The sequence below is a fragment of the Papilio polytes genome, unplaced genomic scaffold (assembly GCF_000836215.1).
Source record: "Papilio polytes unplaced genomic scaffold, Ppol_1.0 DF820956.1, whole genome shotgun sequence".
Lineage (NCBI taxonomy): Eukaryota > Metazoa > Arthropoda > Insecta > Lepidoptera > Papilionidae > Papilio > Papilio polytes.
This window is the reverse complement of record NW_013528248.1, coordinates 1,019,497-1,034,319: the sequence shown is the minus strand read 5'-3', so window position 1 is coordinate 1,034,319 and position 14,823 is coordinate 1,019,497. Positions and strand designations below refer to the sequence as shown.

The window sequence follows — 14,823 nt, the reverse complement described above, 5'->3', positions numbered from 1 at the left end:
GACGACCATATTAAAAGCTATTTCTTTTTAATTCCGTGCTCGCAAAATGAACTAAGGGGTGGTCCAAATTTACGCTAACAAAGTTTGCAGGCGATAGCTCATTTTAGGAAAAAAATTAGTAAAGGTACTCATTGAATAAATGATAAAAACTATTTACATGATTTTAATTTAACTTGCAAGGTTAAAAACATAAAAAACAAATATATAAAGCATATGTAAACGTCCGCTAATTATTCCATTTCAAAAGGTTTTACAAATGGCATGGAAATGAATAGTAATCGAGTTTACACAGACGTCGAAAACAATGAACTAGTAATAAGGTAAAAAAACGTTAATTGTGCATTGTGTGAAGAAAAGTTGAGAGAAAAGACAAAATTTAAAACTAAATAAAGTCTCAAATAACTTAAGCGTCTATCGTGACGTTGTATCATTAACGGCCGGATACTGAAAAGACTTTCAAAAACTTTGATTATTTATCGCCGCTTAAATATTTCAAACGTTAAAATGTTATTGGATTTTGAAGTTTAATTATGTCCTTATCATTTAAAACGCTGTTACATATTTAAAAGTCGTTTCAATATTTGGCCGCATAATTAATATTAAGCTTATCACTAACGTGAAAATATTTTGCGACAAGAGGCACATGGCCTCTTATCTTAGAAAAATATTTTCTTTACCTACATCTTATGTCATGATTAGACAAAAAAAAAATATTTAAATATAAACAGATAATAATTATATGGAAGTTTTAATACTTTACAGTCTCTTAAAGTATAAAGATTTATGCAATTGTGTCTTCCAAACTTGAAATACTTAATACGTCATTAAAATATCAGTTGCCATAAAAAAAATACTCCTACAAAGAAAGCATTTTTATCTCAGAGTTGAATGTCCTAATAGTGACACAGTTCTGTTAACATCGGATATCCTATAGCCACGTGACATTGTACAACGCATTCCACAATACGTTGGCAAACGCTTGCCAAAAAGAAATATGTTGCTATGTCAGTAGGTCGAACCGAAAAATAGATTTCGATGAATGACGTTTTACTTTTTTAATAACTAGCGATCGGAATAAACTTCGTTTGAATGGCAAAGAATATATTCTCATATCTGTCATATCCATACTAATATAACCTATTTCTCAGTGATTTGGTAATTTCGGATATATAGTAATTTCGGAGCCTATTCCTTACAAACATATCTAACATACCTTACATAACATTTAGATGAGTCTAAATACACTAGAGTTCTAATCAATTTACGAATAATTTTTGGCGCGAAAACAAAACCAGTTGATTAAATGTCACACCCACCGCAACAATATGACGGCGTCTCGAGTAACGGGACGTCACGTTCTCGTGACGTCATACTGCCAACTGTAACGGACACTATTCCACATATGCCAATGTACTGTTGGCATATATTATGGAACATACCATAATCATCAATTAGGAGGATCACACATTTATCAAACACTAATGGTTGTTTATCGTCTAATTATCGCTCTTCCTAACATTCATGTTAATAAACTATTACTAGTAGGCTAACAAGATTTCCTATACATTAAATTAAAAATCTATTATAACCTTTCATAATTCTGGACGCTATTTATTCTCAGTCAAGGTGCCCCATATTCAATAACTTTAAACATAACAGCTTGTTAACCTTGATTTAATTTTAAAGATAAATTTCACTTTCATATCTTCTAAATAACATGAATTAAACATAATTCAAATGAATATTACTCTCTTATGAATAGTACTCTGCAGTACTCAAGGGCTATGAATGTATAATAAAAGCAAGAAATATAGTTCATAAATGGTAAATGTTGGTTAAATATTTCAAAGGAAGGCAAACATCAATGTTATGTTTATTGTAACTAGTGGTAATTGGAATTGATTACATTGCAAAGTAACTGAGTGCTGAAACTTTTAAACACTTGATGAAATTACTGTATGATATTGCATAAGAAATATTAATTTACTAATCCATACATTTATTATTGAATTGTATTTTATTATGACTACAAATAGGTACCTTTTGTCCAAAAAAAAACAACTGAGAATATATTTAAATAATGATGTTGTGACCCAAGTAGATTAACACATTCTATTGTTTAACATTTGAATTTAAATTCTTAATAAAACAGTCAAAGTCCATCACTACTACAAAATAAACCTTTTACAACATAGGTAGCTCTCAAGCCATAACAAGATTAATAAATAATCCATTCTTAGTTTGAATAAAGAATGAACATGTATGTCTAATTAAAACAAGTGTTTTAATTATGATTGAAATTAAAGATAAAAGTTAATTAAGATGCTGGCTAGTTACTGACAATAAAAATAAAAAAAAAATCACTGTAGGCAAACACCTCTCACTTTCACTAATTAAGATTATTATAATGGACTCACCCATCAGTTGTCACAGAGTTCACTGACAGAGTTTCAGCAAATATCACCTCTTGTTGCTGAAGATCTTTCTTTTTATTCTCCGGCTCATATGTAGTGGTTTCAGGGGTTTCTGGTATTTCATCCTTTACTATAGGTACTTTCTGACTGACGTTACTAAGCCCTGAGAGGTCCACGTTATCGCCCTCTCCCTGTAGAGCCTCCGAAACCACCAGGATGAAGAGGGCACAGCTGTTTAAATTTTACTTGTTAGTTCTAGATTTTAAAATAAACCAATTGAATGTGTAATTAAATACCATACCTCGATAGAACTGAAATGGTCAGTAATGACGTGTAAATAATACACAATCCACCCTTCATCGTAAGATTAGTGAAAAATCCACAGTCCAGTTCATTTTGTGTGAAATTTTAACACATTCTCACATAGCTTTGGTAAACATATTCAACACTGTAATTCAATTCACTGACATCACAAACACAAAATATACATTGTTTTGTATTTTTAAACAATAACGGAAACACACCATTTAGTTACATTGAAATGAAATAAAACAAACTCGGACAACGAACGATTTCGTTGAAACGTATAAATTTGACAGTTGCCAAATTCCCAAGATTTTTTTATTCATTTATAAATTCAAGTATCGAGTTACAACGCTATTGGTGCTTACAAAGAAAAATAATTGATTAGGAAATCTCCTCCAATAGTAATAAAACATTTAACATTCATGATGTGTCTTGATTGGTTCTTTTTTGATACAATATTTTACGTTCCTTTACACGAAATTGTGCAGCTAGAAAATAATGAAAATCATTTAAATAACTTAAAGGTTTTAAATTACGAAAAGAAACGACAAAAGGTTCAGCATCATTTAATGTCATAAATAATCTTTTAAATCATTTCAGCTCATAAATTTAATAATTATTTGATCTTTCAAGCAAAGTTCACATTTTCAATGCATGAAATTCGAAACGTCATCTACGTCACGTCAACACAAGTGGCGTTTTCAGTTAAATTATTCGTCTATAGCCTAAATTGATTGCTGGTCTAAATAATAAAATGGAATCATTATTTGCGTTACCGTTTACAGTACTTGAAATACCTAATATAAAGATAAAGAAGCCGATATGGCTGCAACCGCCATCTGCCATGACAACCTTTTCGTTGGTGCTTTTATCGTACTTTTTGGTGACAGGAGGTTAGATGTTTTTCTGATATTATTCTTATTAGACTTTATTTAGTCAGATTGGAAGTTTCTGTAAACTTTATTTTTGTTATAGGTATAATATATGATGTGATAGTGGAACCGCCAAGCGTAGGATCCACGACAGATGAACATGGTCATAGCCGGCCGGTAGCCTTTATGCCTAACAGAGTCAACGGCCAGTATATAATGGAAGGTTTAGCATCCAGCTTTCTGTTTTCTCTAGGCGGTATTGGCTTTATAATATTAGATAGAACACATAATCCATCTACACCAAAATTGAACAGAATCCTGCTCATCTCAGTTGCCTTTCTATGTATTTTGGTTTCATTTTGTACAACTTGGATATTCATGAGAATGAAGCTACCTGGTTATTTGCAAAACTAAGCAATTATTTCTAAGTATAATCAAGATGCATGTCAGGATGTCACATTTTATTAAGTTGAATAAATATTTTTATACTAATTAATGTACCCTTTTATTTATTTCCACATTTTCTTAACATGTTCAAATTTATGTTAATAAAAGTAAAACTGCATTATAGCTTCATTTTTAAAATAATTTAATTACGAAATTGTAAATAAAAAAACCACAAGCTGCCAATGTCTTAAATTTTCATAGACAAGAGATTCGGTAAAATAAATAATATTATGACTACAAATAATACAACCTGAATACAAACCATTTAGAAAAAGAGATACAAATCTTAACCTATTAAATATTTAGTAATATGTACTGACAATTTCTAATAAACATTAAAAAAAATACAATAAGTCAATATTTTAACAACCATTCACAATTTACTAAACAATGAGATTTACTACTTTCTGCTCAACCTACATCTATAGAATTGCTAATACATGGCAGTGAATATATTTCCTCAAGTCTATGCTCCCTTTTACATCTTGGGAAGGGGGGGTGGCTGAAAACCAGCTCGACATTGGATCTCAACCAGTATTGGTTAGGCTTTGCCTCCCCCTTTTGCCATCTGTTACAATTTTTCATGTGTTTTGTTTTTATAATATAAGGTGGCAAACGAGCAAGCGGCCACCTGAACCACCGTAATGGAAAGCGACCGCTGCCCATAAACACCCGCAATTGCAGAAGTGTTGCCTACCCTTTATTGACAGAGGAGGAAACGCACATAAAGAGGAATTTTCCTCTTCCTATGCGTCTCCTCCGCCGCCAAATCCACTTTTCCTTCCCATGCTTTCCTCTAAATTTAATTGTTTTTCATTTATTTTAAGTCTTTCATTCAAAATACATAGTATCAGATCTAGTGAGATTAACTTTGTTTATGTACTAAATGTTTCTTCATATTCCAATAGAATTTCTTCACAACCTTATACGGAATGAGCTGAAAATAAAAAAAAAACATCATTAATTTCGGCATTAACAGAAAAATGTTTTATAGATATATGCACAATTAATAATTTAATACTTTAAACACAGAATTTTTAATTCACATCCATAATAGAAGGGTAGGCAGACTGGAGCATACTTTGCTGGGGTTATATAAGCTATAAAAAGCAACCCATGATACACAACCTGTCACTACCAATAGTCAGTTTGATCTGAAGCATTTAAAACTGTGCTTGTGTAGGATAAATATTAACTTTCATTTAAACAGTTTTAGCATCTGTTGTAGTTTACGTTTATTATTTAATACTTACTGACAGAAATCCGAGCTTTTGTCAATAATATGCTCAAATTCTGCAAAAGAGAGTGCCCCATCATCATCTAGATCAGCTTCTTCTAGCACATTCTGTACAAGCTGTTGGATTTCAGAGTCACTCAACTTGTGTTCCGGTCCACAGAGACGTTTAATGACTTCTCGGAGATCAGACACCCCAATCATGTCATCGCCATCAAAGTCTACAAGAACATATGCTTTAATTCATTTTTTTTCGTGAAAAACTTAAAGCTAATAATAACATTAAACTCTTATGTTTATTGTTGAGGCAGATGAGTATTCCTCTCCAAGGTTACAATTTCCAATGTGTATTATACACATAAAATGTCTAACTATCACATGTTTCAGTATATATACAACTGGAAAAATGTTTAGAGAATAAGTTACAAGCTAAGATAAATAAGCCTTCTATAGTGTTGAAGAATTTTTCCTACAATGATTGTTTTTTGTACATAATGTTTATTCAGAATATCTGCAAAGTTTTTTTTTATCTTTGTATTTATTTGATTATTCATTTACAAGTGTTTTTAGCTATAAAAGTTAATCTGCAGTGGATTTAATGATATGTTTAATATAGGTACCTTACAGAGTACCACTTACCAAATATTCTAAATGCATGTTCAGCTTTCACTGCTTTTGGAGCAGTTTCACTGAACACTGACATCATGTCAAGGAAATCTTCGAATGTACAGTCACCATCATTGCTGGAACTGAATACTTTGCATATTCTATCTCTGAATGGATTAACTCTCAGCTCAGGGTATTGTAGTATTTTTGCCATTGGTAATTTGGCATTTTTATTATGTCCAACTTTTTCTGGAGCTAGAGCTTTAAATTTCTGATGAGCGCTGTAACATTACAAATAGTACTAAATTTACAAATAATAACTATATTAGTAAATTGAAAAACTGTTTGTAAGAACAGATTTTTGGATAATGAATGACAAAATATCAAATTATGTTCCATTTACGGACGTTTTTGATATAAATGAAATTAACATATTGAATACTCACTACAACACTTCCTTTTTAGTGAAATATGTGAGATCCTAAAACAAATATACTTGGATTAGTCATAGACGACTATTGTTTGAATTTCCGCTAACAAAATTTACTTACTTCGTAATCTTGAAGTTCTTCCTCTGAAAACTGACTCTTCCCCTGTCCCATTTTACTTTTAAAATTGGTTTTTAATTTAATTTATTATAGAATTATAGAAATGTATATAAAGTAGGTAAAGGTAAATATAAATAAACAATTGTAAAAGTCAAATTGACATTAGTTTTAATTCAGTGTTGCCATATCGTATTGTCCCAGATTATAAGCGAAGGAATAAATAAAAAAAAAACAAACAATGACCGGGAACAAAGAGGATATAAATATAAACTATAAAAATAAAAATGCCGTTTTGCGAAAAAACAGGAAACTAACTTCATCGTGCACATTAGAAAATAAAGAAGCCGTTTGCCTACCAGGAATTTAACATTCTCGGTTAGCCTAAAATTAAAAACAATTAAATGCTTCCAATTTTTTTTTCAAATGTACTCGTTACATTTGTGTGTGAAAGCCAAAATAAGAAATATACGTACACATACTCGTTTGTTAGTAGAGAAGATATTCTCTTTTTAATTAAATTGAACGATTCATCTGTTAAAAATAAATGCATTTTTATTACACTTTCATTACATGATGTTTAAAGACGGTTTTCCTGTATTTTTTCCAGGAATAATCTCGCAGATCGCTGCGAGTCGTACTTCACAAGAAACAGATCGCCAAGTTTGATGTCTCGTAATTGTCACGCAGTCTGTTTTCCCCCGTTTCTTTGGATGACCAGGAGCCCATGCACGATAAGATGTGCAGTCAAGTAAATCACCTATAAATAAAAAGTAAATTTGTAGTAGAACTCTACACTTAATTATTAATAATACTCAAAAACGTAAATAAAACATTTAGATTTAATTTGTTTACCGTTCGTAGTAATAAAATCGCTGCTAATGTCTCGTTTAAGATTTATGTACGCTTCTTCCCCACCAACGTCTGCTAACAATTTAGCCAGAGCATTCGTTCTATATTCAGTTGTGACATCCGCTAAAACCCCATTCTTGTTGCGACATACCTCTACTGATTCTGAATAATTTCCTCTCTTCGAGATAAAATAGAACATGCCCAAGGACGGAACACAAGTTGAATTTACTGTCAATCAAAAATAAATAAATCAGTGGTAGAAGTTACTGTAGAAACTGACTTCTTTAACTCACATGAAAGATTTCCAAAGAGACTGTAGTAGTCATATCTTGAATCATTATTCCTTAACAGGCCTGTAGATATTTCTGCGCACTGCAATACTTCACAAGTATCCTCTAAACGCCCTTCTCTTGCTTGAGGGCTAAAATTAAAAGATAACCCCTTCTTCTCTAAAGCAAATCGTTTACAATTCGATAGCTTAGGATAGTTACCTTTAGCTAATACATTTAGTTTAGATCTGTGACACTTTTTTACATGATAATATTCCGGATTTAGAGGCCCGTCTTTTGAACATTTGTCGATTGATTGTACGCAATTAAATATAACATAAGTAGTAATTAAAATTGAAAAAATCTTTTGTTTTAACACGTTTTTATATTTCATGTTTGCAATGTTCTTTTTTAACAATCATCCATGTTTTATAGCGGTAGAATGAAATAATAGACATCAGCTAACGGAAGTAGGGTTATGATTTGACAGCGTAATTTACAATTACGATAAATAGATTGCCATGTGAGGGTTATGGAAGTAATTTTGCATTGTAAATGCGCTTATTAACTGTTTGTTTCGGTTATTACTGTAGAGAAAACCGAGGGAAACAGGAATTACTCCTATAAAGGTGAGTTTAGGAGTTGGGGAATGCGCCCTTTTTCCACTGGCAAATAAACAGCATGCGGCTTGAAATCGTACGGCTAAGAGAAGTGCGAATAAAGGCTATGTTTTAAGTAAATCATCGTAAGAAGAATAGCAGGAGAATTTTACTTTCTGTTCAATAGTAAGAAATGTGTCACGTTTAGGTAGTCCAAAACTAAACTTAAAATAATATGAAAGTCTTTTTTACATTGAAAAAGTATTATTACTGAATACTGACCGAATGTACGCCCGATTGAAGGTCGTCAAATTGTATGTCACAAATCTAGACGTGCTTATTTCAAAACGAGATTCATGTATTTAGAGATGTCATTTTAATTCGCTAAAAACTTTATTGTTTGTAATTATTTACAAATCGTCGCAAGTTGATAAGTGGTTGAAATCCAATATGGGTTGTTTTTACTCGAGAAAAATGATCGAGGTAGGTAAACTATCGGGAAATTAACATAGAAGTGACAAAGATGATAGAAGAGACACCTGATTTTGACAATACCTGGCTCCATTACTTTTACAATATAAATACTATAGGAACTGTAAATAAAACAATGTTTATCATATCAGCAACTGATATTTATAACAACTTTTGCCAAAGGATTAACGCAATTTACAAATTACTATAAGCCGTCTAGAGTTGGAACACAAATAAGACGAAAATTCACCTAATTTATTTCAGGGTTTACATTTCTTTTAGAACTGAAATGTACTTCACTAACCAAAAACTACATGCTTTGAAGGACGTCCTATAATTTAATTAAAAGCAACATGCACACATACTAAAACAATTTTTTACATCTAACTATCTATTTATCTAAATACAAATTACCAGTCGTGCGACTAATAGCTAAGTGGAATAGGGTCTTAACTCTAAATTAAAGGTAATTTCAAGTTTTATTTTGTCTAAGGAGGATACAGTATACGATATGTCACCGATTCGCCATCTACCGGTGATCTTCGTAAACGGTGTACCGGGCGCTGGCAACCAGACGGTTGCGCAGACCATCTCCAGCATCACCGGCTATATCATGATCCGGCCAGGCGAGCTGGTCCGGACCGAGGCGGATATGGACACGGCAAGAGGACGACTCATCGCTGATAAATTGCAGGCGCAAGAGGAAATACCGGAAGTATGATTTTAAAGTTATCGTTGAAAGTTCTTGCATGTTGTGCGTTTAGGTGCATGTCAAAATCACTTCACCTAATCTTATGCAAACAGTTTTGAACGTTACACTTTTAAACGTTTTTTCGGAGACACATTATAATTATCTTACTTCTTACTTCTTACTAATCTTACGAATATTATAAATGCGAAAGTTTAGATGGATGGATGGATGGATGGATGGATGTTTGTTAGCGTTTGTAGCCTAAACGGCTGAACGGATCTCCATGAAATTTGGCACAGGTTTAGAGCATAGTCTGGAAGAACACATAGGCTACTTTTTAACTCGGGAATAGTTACGGTTCCCGTGGGATTCATTAATTTAGTTTTTTAATGTTCACTCGATCTCTCTGCAACGGTTCAACATATCTTATTGAAATTTGGCACAGATATAAAACAAAGTCTGTAGTACACATGGAATAAGGTTCATCCCCGAGAAATGTCCGGTTCCCGAGGGATATGTAGCTTTTTGTTATTTATAGTTCGTATGTTTTCTAATTCCACGCGGACGAAGTCGCGGGGAACAGCTAGTACTCTATATTGTGTTATGATTTTTATTGACAGCAATTAATAGTGGATTTGATAAAAGAAGCGATGCTGTCGCAACAGGATGCTAAAGGCTACATACTGGTCGGCTTCCCAAAGAACCCGCGGATGTCGAACATATTCAATAGTCAGGTGAAATGGCCGGAAAAGATTGTCGCACTCCAGGTTGATAATGAGGTGATTCAAGTTTTTAAACAAAAAAGACATTTAAAGAAACAGTATTTAAATGATGAAATATAGTGAGATACGCACACTTCTTGAAGCTTTCTAAGGGCCTGTCCAACCACTTGCTGATAGAAGCTCAAATAGCTTAAAAATGACGTACTTCCAAAATCCGATAATTCCATCACATATTTTTCACGTTGGATTGTTATCAGACAATTTATAATTTGGTAGGACTGGCCCTTAGTCTTTAAAAAAAAAGAATAAAACTCAAAGCTATACTGGTACATATAAGCGGTAGTACAGCCTGCTACTATAGGATTAATTCCAAGTAAACTATACATTGTCCAGTTCCTAGTAAATATGTTGGAAGACCAGAGGTCCCCTTTGAGAAGTCGTTGAATCTCGAACTGAACGTACTGGAGTTGTTGCGTTGCTATTTACCAATGAACCCAACATTAAGTTTTTAGTTGCCATTTAAGGTGGCAGCGACTCGTCTACAGAACAAGCTGTCTGAGCTGGGCAGGCCTGAATCGGAGATCAACGCGGCGCGCGACATTGTTCGTGACGCCGCCCACAAAGTTAAGAATGTGCACAAACGCTTTGGAGGACACGTTATCACGGTATACCCTTATACCCTACTGTATGCTCTATTAGCCGTGTGAGGGGTTGTGCAAATTTTTAATTAAATTCTAAATTGTCGTCTATTAGGCCTTTTAGTAGACGTATATTACTGTTTAATGCTCGCTTTTTATCTGTAACCTGAACTTGTGTATTTTAGTTGGACAGTAGCGGGAATCCGAAAGTTCTCGCGTCGACCCTCAAGGAGATCCTGTCAGACACGATAGAGCAGAGTCACAACAGGTCGGAGGAGAGCCCGCCCTGCGCCCTCTCCGCGCCCGCAGTACATTACCAGCCACCCCACGCACCCCACGCGCCTCACGCGCCCCACGCACCCCACGTACCCCACGCGCCTGTCCCAGTCACCGTGCACGAAGATAAGGAAGCGGCCCATTGACGCCCTAGTCACCTAGGACTTGTGCTCTTGAATATTGTATACGCATATTTTAAATAGCTTTTGTTTTATGGTGGTCTTATTAAACTAGCCAGTATTTAATAATGTATTTTTCTTTTTAAACGTCAAAAATCAAGTATTATACGCTTCGATATTTCCCTTAGATAAAATATATCATATATGCAACACAAACATTATTCTCGACTAGGAATCGAACCCAGGAGCATAGGTATTAAAACAAAATTTTGGATAGTAAACATCCAAGAAATCCTTTTCACAAACATTTTAAATAACAACAAATATGTAACCTCTTTGTTTCCACACAATAGAAATGCTGGCAATGCACAACTGTCCGGCTACAAAAGTTTTATATTTTTCAAAATTTCAAAATCGGCTTCACCGTGACAATTGACAGTGCATGTCGTCGATTGTCACAAAAGCGCATCGTTTTATAAAACAAAAATATTCGTTCATTGTTGCTCGGACGGCCCAGGATCGCATGTCTGACGACACTGACGATTTCAGACATTTCTTCTGTCTAAGAACGACAGAATAAATTCCTCCTGTCTAAGAGCGGATTGTGTCATCACGGCGCGGGAATCTAACTGGCAAGGCTGGACAACATCAGCAACCTGCGCAAGTCCGTCATCAAAGTTATGAAGATCAAATTGCGTTAGTATTTGCTTTTATCTATCTGCTGCTGTACTAGGAATGTATATGACTCGTATTACATAAACAACATCCAACATTTCGCGCAATTCTTATTTTTTAAGTCTATTCCGCATGAACGTTCACTAAGAAATTAATACTGTATATTGAAACGAATCCCTGTCAACATGTTCAAATGTGTGTTTTGATTTGTTACTTATGTAAGATACTAAAATAATTTAAAAACTTTTATAATATTACGTTCATAAGTTTAAAGCAACGAAGTAAGTAGTAGAAGGGGCTATGGTTTCAGCAACTCTGGAGGTATTTTGAGTGAGGGTAGGACAACAAAATACTCTAGCCTACCGAAATACCTATAAGATAGATTTAATAGATTTAACCTGAACCTTTGAAAAACGGGAGTAAATATGACTTTCTGCTGTATCAAAGTATAAATTCGTTTATCAAGCCGTTTGTTATAGCGCGCGATCGCTTTCCGTCAACATCATCGACTGACGAGAACGAGAGCGGCACGGAGTGGGAGGCGGAGGCGGGGCTGCGGCCGCCCATGCTGCAGGCTCGCCTGCCGCCGCCGCAAGCCGTGGTAGTGGGCTCAGTGCGGAAGCGGCGCGGCAACTTGCCCAAGCATTCTGTCAAGATTCTCAAGCGTTGGCTCTACGACCATCGCTACAATGCTTACCCCAGCGACGCGGAGAAACTGGCCCTTAGCCAGGAGGCTAACCTAACCGTTCTTCAGGTTTATTCAATCATCTCATCCACATACATTTTTCTAATAGTAATTAGGACTTATGTACTAAGCGTTTACTGTGTTCTATTAGGTTTGCAATTGGTTCATAAATGCCAGGCGACGCATCCTGCCTGAAATGATCCGACGCGAAGGTCACGACCCCGTGCACTATACGATCTCGCGGCGAGGGCGCAAGCAGCCGCCTGGCGCTGCTTTGGGAGCCCTAGGCGCGCTCGGCCTGCCTGCCTCGGGCTCTGGACTCGGTCTCGCACCCGCGAACATCACTGTCGCTGGCTGGGGCGGAGTCGAAGTCGAGGTAAGGACATTATGCAGGTTGCTATAGCTTTAAATTCCAAAGCAGAACATTTTTTGGTAAATAGATTGTTAATTTCAATGTCATAGAACGTGGTGGACAACAGTCGCGGGCATGATTACGGCGATGGGCTGCTGGTGTACCGTAGTGACGCATTGGGCGACGCAGAGGAGGGATACTCGAGCGCCGTCAGCGAGGAGGAGGTCAAGTATGACCCCTCCGTCTGGCAATCCGTCATCCGCTATGGACCTGACGACAGGGACCTGCATCCTGCTATCAGAGGGTAATGTGTTTTTAACCCAGAGTGTATACAAGTTTAGTAAAATTGACCAATTTGAGGATTCTTAATAATCAATAATAAGACCGGTTTTGGTGCCAGTCTTCAAATACTTCCGTCTATTTTCCAAGAGCAGATTTTGAAAATAACTGATTTAATTTTTTATTTGTCGTAGATCTGGTGGAGTGGTGACGATGAGCTCGTCTCAGCTGGTGGAGGGTGAGGTCGAGAATGATGGTGACGGCTGGGCGACGCAGCTGCCGCGTCTGCATCAGCCGCTGCACACACAGGTGATAGCAACCAATATTACACAGATATCGCCGGAGATCAGCTAGCAAATAACTTCCAATAATTAGGTAGTTTGAGATTTTATCAACGCTTCAGACGTTGATCGTACAGATCCAGAACACTCCAAAAGTCTGGTGATGTCTTGTTGAAATGGTTTGATACAAATATTTGTAGCTTATTTGTTGGGGGCACAGGTGAGCCCGCCGCCGCCCGTCGCCATGGAGCTGGAAGTGGCAACCACCGACATGTGGTGCCACAACAACAGGACTGATACATGAATATTGTATCCCAACTGCTTAACTAAACTTCATCCATTCTGTCTATAGACAATAGACGATATTCAAAATAAACACCAACTAGACTAATAAAGATAATTAAATTAAGGATATGTAATTAAGCTTCAAAAATAGTAGCACAAAAATTTCTAAAGCTTACTATAAGAATTTTTAAAAGTAGTCTGCCCCAATACTCTTTCGCTTATCGTTTTAAAGTCAGTTGTGGGCATTTTTTAAATGCGTTAAAATTTAATAGGCTATAAGGAATACTTACAAAGCCGTTTAGTGAATTCTAGGGTACGATATTTTCACCCTATGGTGTCGTAATCACTAATATAATAATTAGATGCCCTTATAACGTTTAAATTGTAACTACAATCTGTTGGCGAGGTCGGTATTAAATTAAATATTATATCAGTTTGAACTAACCTTTAGTTTCTATTAAGAGAAGTAATATTACCGTAATTTTATCTTAGAGGATCGTATTCAGTTATCTATTACAGAATAAATTTTGTTTTCTAAACGATTCGTTTTCTTTTCGTATTTTAATGCCGGCGTCACCTGACAGTTTGAATGGTTCCATAGATTATATGACAGGTTAAATTTAGTGTTGCCATAAACAAATTGTGTTTGTAAGTTTTAAATCGCAATAAATTAAATTGGAACCATTACTGCAGGTGCAGGTGGTGCCGGCAAATTCGGAGCTTGAGAGGGACAAGTTTAAATGCTTGTACCTTCTGGTGGAAACGGCGGTCGCCGTGCGTCAGAGGGAGAAGCAGCAAGAGGACCTTCATTAATCTATTAAGGGGGTTTTCACTGTTCTAGGCTCTGAGATTTGATGGCATACAATCGAAGTGGAGTCGGCCTTTTTAAGTTTTAAATTTCTTTATAACTAGTAAGACATAATGTTTGGTATGTTAGAGAAAAGCAAAGCATAGAATTTAAGCAAACCTCTAAGAATTGTAAGCTTTTAATTGAATTAAATTACTTTATTATTTACTATGTTTTCCACAAATAAAATTTATGGATCGCTACATACAAATTCGATGAATGAAAACTGCAACGACCAAAAAACTTCGACATTTTAGATGTATGTTACTGTGCATTTCCAGAATGGTTCAACGAATCTCGCTAGAACTAAATGTAGGACATAGTCAGGAATAACGCATAGTATACTAATTAAGTTTTA

At 35.3% G+C, this 14,823-nt stretch overlaps 6 protein-coding genes across 8 annotated transcripts in view; 3 read left to right on the top strand and 3 right to left on the bottom strand.

Moving 5' to 3' along the window:
• The window catches only part of LOC106110015 (SUN domain-containing ossification factor), a 51,672-nt gene extending 48,660 nt beyond the window's left edge, over window positions 1-3,012 (bottom strand). Inside the window, exons 1-2 of the mRNA XM_013291690.1 lie at window positions 2,716-3,012; window positions 2,418-2,645 (exon numbers count right to left, since the gene is read on the bottom strand). Of these exons, the coding sequence (XP_013147144.1) occupies window positions 2,418-2,645; window positions 2,716-2,774 (287 nt within the window). The 5' untranslated portion in view covers window positions 2,775-3,012. The remainder of the gene's footprint in view (window positions 1-2,417; window positions 2,646-2,715) is intronic.
• Window positions 3,013-3,380: 368 nt separating this feature from the next.
• LOC106109983 (oligosaccharyltransferase complex subunit ostc-A) lies at window positions 3,381-4,088 on the top strand. The gene is made up of 2 exons (XM_013291651.1): window positions 3,381-3,613; window positions 3,696-4,088. The coding sequence occupies exons 1-2, from the start codon at window positions 3,475-3,477 to the stop codon at window positions 4,004-4,006; spliced, it is 450 nt and encodes a 149-aa protein (XP_013147105.1). The 5' UTR covers window positions 3,381-3,474; the 3' UTR covers window positions 4,007-4,088.
• Window positions 4,089-4,790: 702 nt separating this feature from the next.
• LOC106109984 (calcium and integrin-binding protein 1-like) lies at window positions 4,791-6,576 on the bottom strand. The gene is made up of 5 exons (XM_013291652.1): window positions 6,431-6,576; window positions 6,326-6,360; window positions 5,913-6,160; window positions 5,293-5,494; window positions 4,791-4,976 (listed from the first exon to the last, which is right to left on the bottom strand). Exons 1-5 carry the CDS (start codon window positions 6,479-6,481, stop codon window positions 4,955-4,957), a joined length of 558 nt encoding a protein of 185 aa, XP_013147106.1. The 5' UTR covers window positions 6,482-6,576; the 3' UTR covers window positions 4,791-4,954.
• A 417-nt stretch (window positions 6,577-6,993) lies between these two features.
• On the bottom strand, window positions 6,994-7,971 carry LOC106109949 (pulmonary surfactant-associated protein A). The gene is made up of 4 exons (XM_013291606.1): window positions 7,962-7,971; window positions 7,570-7,839; window positions 7,280-7,504; window positions 6,994-7,184 (listed from the first exon to the last, which is right to left on the bottom strand). The coding sequence occupies exons 1-4, from the start codon at window positions 7,969-7,971 to the stop codon at window positions 6,994-6,996; spliced, it is 696 nt and encodes a 231-aa protein (XP_013147060.1).
• Window positions 7,972-8,469: 498 nt separating this feature from the next.
• Window positions 8,470-11,190, top strand: LOC106109997 (adenylate kinase isoenzyme 1-like). 2 transcript variants are annotated; one of them, XM_013291669.1, is made up of 5 exons: window positions 8,470-8,627; window positions 9,112-9,330; window positions 9,927-10,085; window positions 10,553-10,693; window positions 10,852-11,190. In XM_013291669.1, the coding sequence occupies exons 1-5, from the start codon at window positions 8,595-8,597 to the stop codon at window positions 11,086-11,088; spliced, it is 789 nt and encodes a 262-aa protein (XP_013147123.1). In that variant the 5' UTR covers window positions 8,470-8,594; the 3' UTR covers window positions 11,089-11,190. The 2 variants fall into 2 exon arrangements, with proteins under 2 accessions (XP_013147123.1, XP_013147122.1); XM_013291668.1 differs by having other exon boundaries at window positions 9,109-9,330.
• A 303-nt stretch (window positions 11,191-11,493) lies between these two features.
• On the top strand, window positions 11,494-14,596 carry LOC106109993 (homeobox protein PKNOX2-like). 2 transcript variants are annotated; one of them, XM_013291664.1, is made up of 6 exons: window positions 11,494-11,757; window positions 12,216-12,490; window positions 12,573-12,797; window positions 12,884-13,077; window positions 13,247-13,361; window positions 14,312-14,596. In XM_013291664.1, the coding sequence occupies exons 1-6, from the start codon at window positions 11,742-11,744 to the stop codon at window positions 14,429-14,431; spliced, it is 945 nt and encodes a 314-aa protein (XP_013147118.1). In that variant the 5' UTR covers window positions 11,494-11,741; the 3' UTR covers window positions 14,432-14,596. The 2 variants fall into 2 exon arrangements, with proteins under 2 accessions (XP_013147118.1, XP_013147119.1); XM_013291665.1 differs by lacking the exon at window positions 14,312-14,596 and adding an exon at window positions 13,554-13,967 and having other exon boundaries at window positions 11,495-11,757.
• Window positions 14,597-14,823: the final 227 nt, after the last annotated feature.

What these genes read in the sequence shown, in the direction of transcription:
- LOC106109983 (XM_013291651.1), top strand. Translation starts at nt 3,475, where the DNA reads ATGGAATCATTATTTGCGTTACCGTTTACAGTACTTGAAATACCTAAT. An exon ending in GTACTTTTTGGTGACAGGAG is followed by an intron (nt 3,614 to 3,695) that starts GTTAGATGTTTT and finishes TTTTTGTTATAG; the next exon opens with GTATAATATATGATGTGATA.
- LOC106109984 (XM_013291652.1), bottom strand. Translation starts at nt 6,481, where the DNA reads ATGGGACAGGGGAAGAGTCAGTTTTCAGAGGAAGAACTTCAAGATTAC. An exon ending in ACTAAAAAGGAAGTGTTGTA is followed by an intron (nt 6,161 to 6,325) that starts GTGAGTATTCAA and finishes GTAATGTTACAG; the next exon opens with CGCTCATCAGAAATTTAAAG. An exon ending in ACATGCATTTAGAATATTTG is followed by an intron (nt 5,495 to 5,912) that starts GTAAGTGGTACT and finishes ATGTTCTTGTAG; the next exon opens with ACTTTGATGGCGATGACATG.
- LOC106109949 (XM_013291606.1), bottom strand. An exon ending in TCTCTTTGGAAATCTTTCAT is followed by an intron (nt 7,505 to 7,569) that starts GTGAGTTAAAGA and finishes TTTGATTGACAG; the next exon opens with TAAATTCAACTTGTGTTCCG. An exon ending in CGATTTTATTACTACGAACG is followed by an intron (nt 7,185 to 7,279) that starts GTAAACAAATTA and finishes TTTTATTTATAG; the next exon opens with GTGATTTACTTGACTGCACA.
- LOC106109997 (XM_013291668.1), top strand. Translation starts at nt 8,595, where the DNA reads ATGGGTTGTTTTTACTCGAGAAAAATGATCGAG. An exon ending in ACTCGAGAAAAATGATCGAG is followed by an intron (nt 8,628 to 9,108) that starts GTAGGTAAACTA and finishes ATTTTGTCTAAG; the next exon opens with GAGGATACAGTATACGATAT. An exon ending in TTGGAGGACACGTTATCACG is followed by an intron (nt 10,694 to 10,851) that starts GTATACCCTTAT and finishes TGTGTATTTTAG; the next exon opens with TTGGACAGTAGCGGGAATCC.
- LOC106109993 (XM_013291664.1), top strand. An exon ending in GGGGCGGAGTCGAAGTCGAG is followed by an intron (nt 12,798 to 12,883) that starts GTAAGGACATTA and finishes TCAATGTCATAG; the next exon opens with AACGTGGTGGACAACAGTCG. An exon ending in ATCAGCCGCTGCACACACAG is followed by an intron (nt 13,362 to 14,311) that starts GTGATAGCAACC and finishes CCATTACTGCAG; the next exon opens with GTGCAGGTGGTGCCGGCAAA.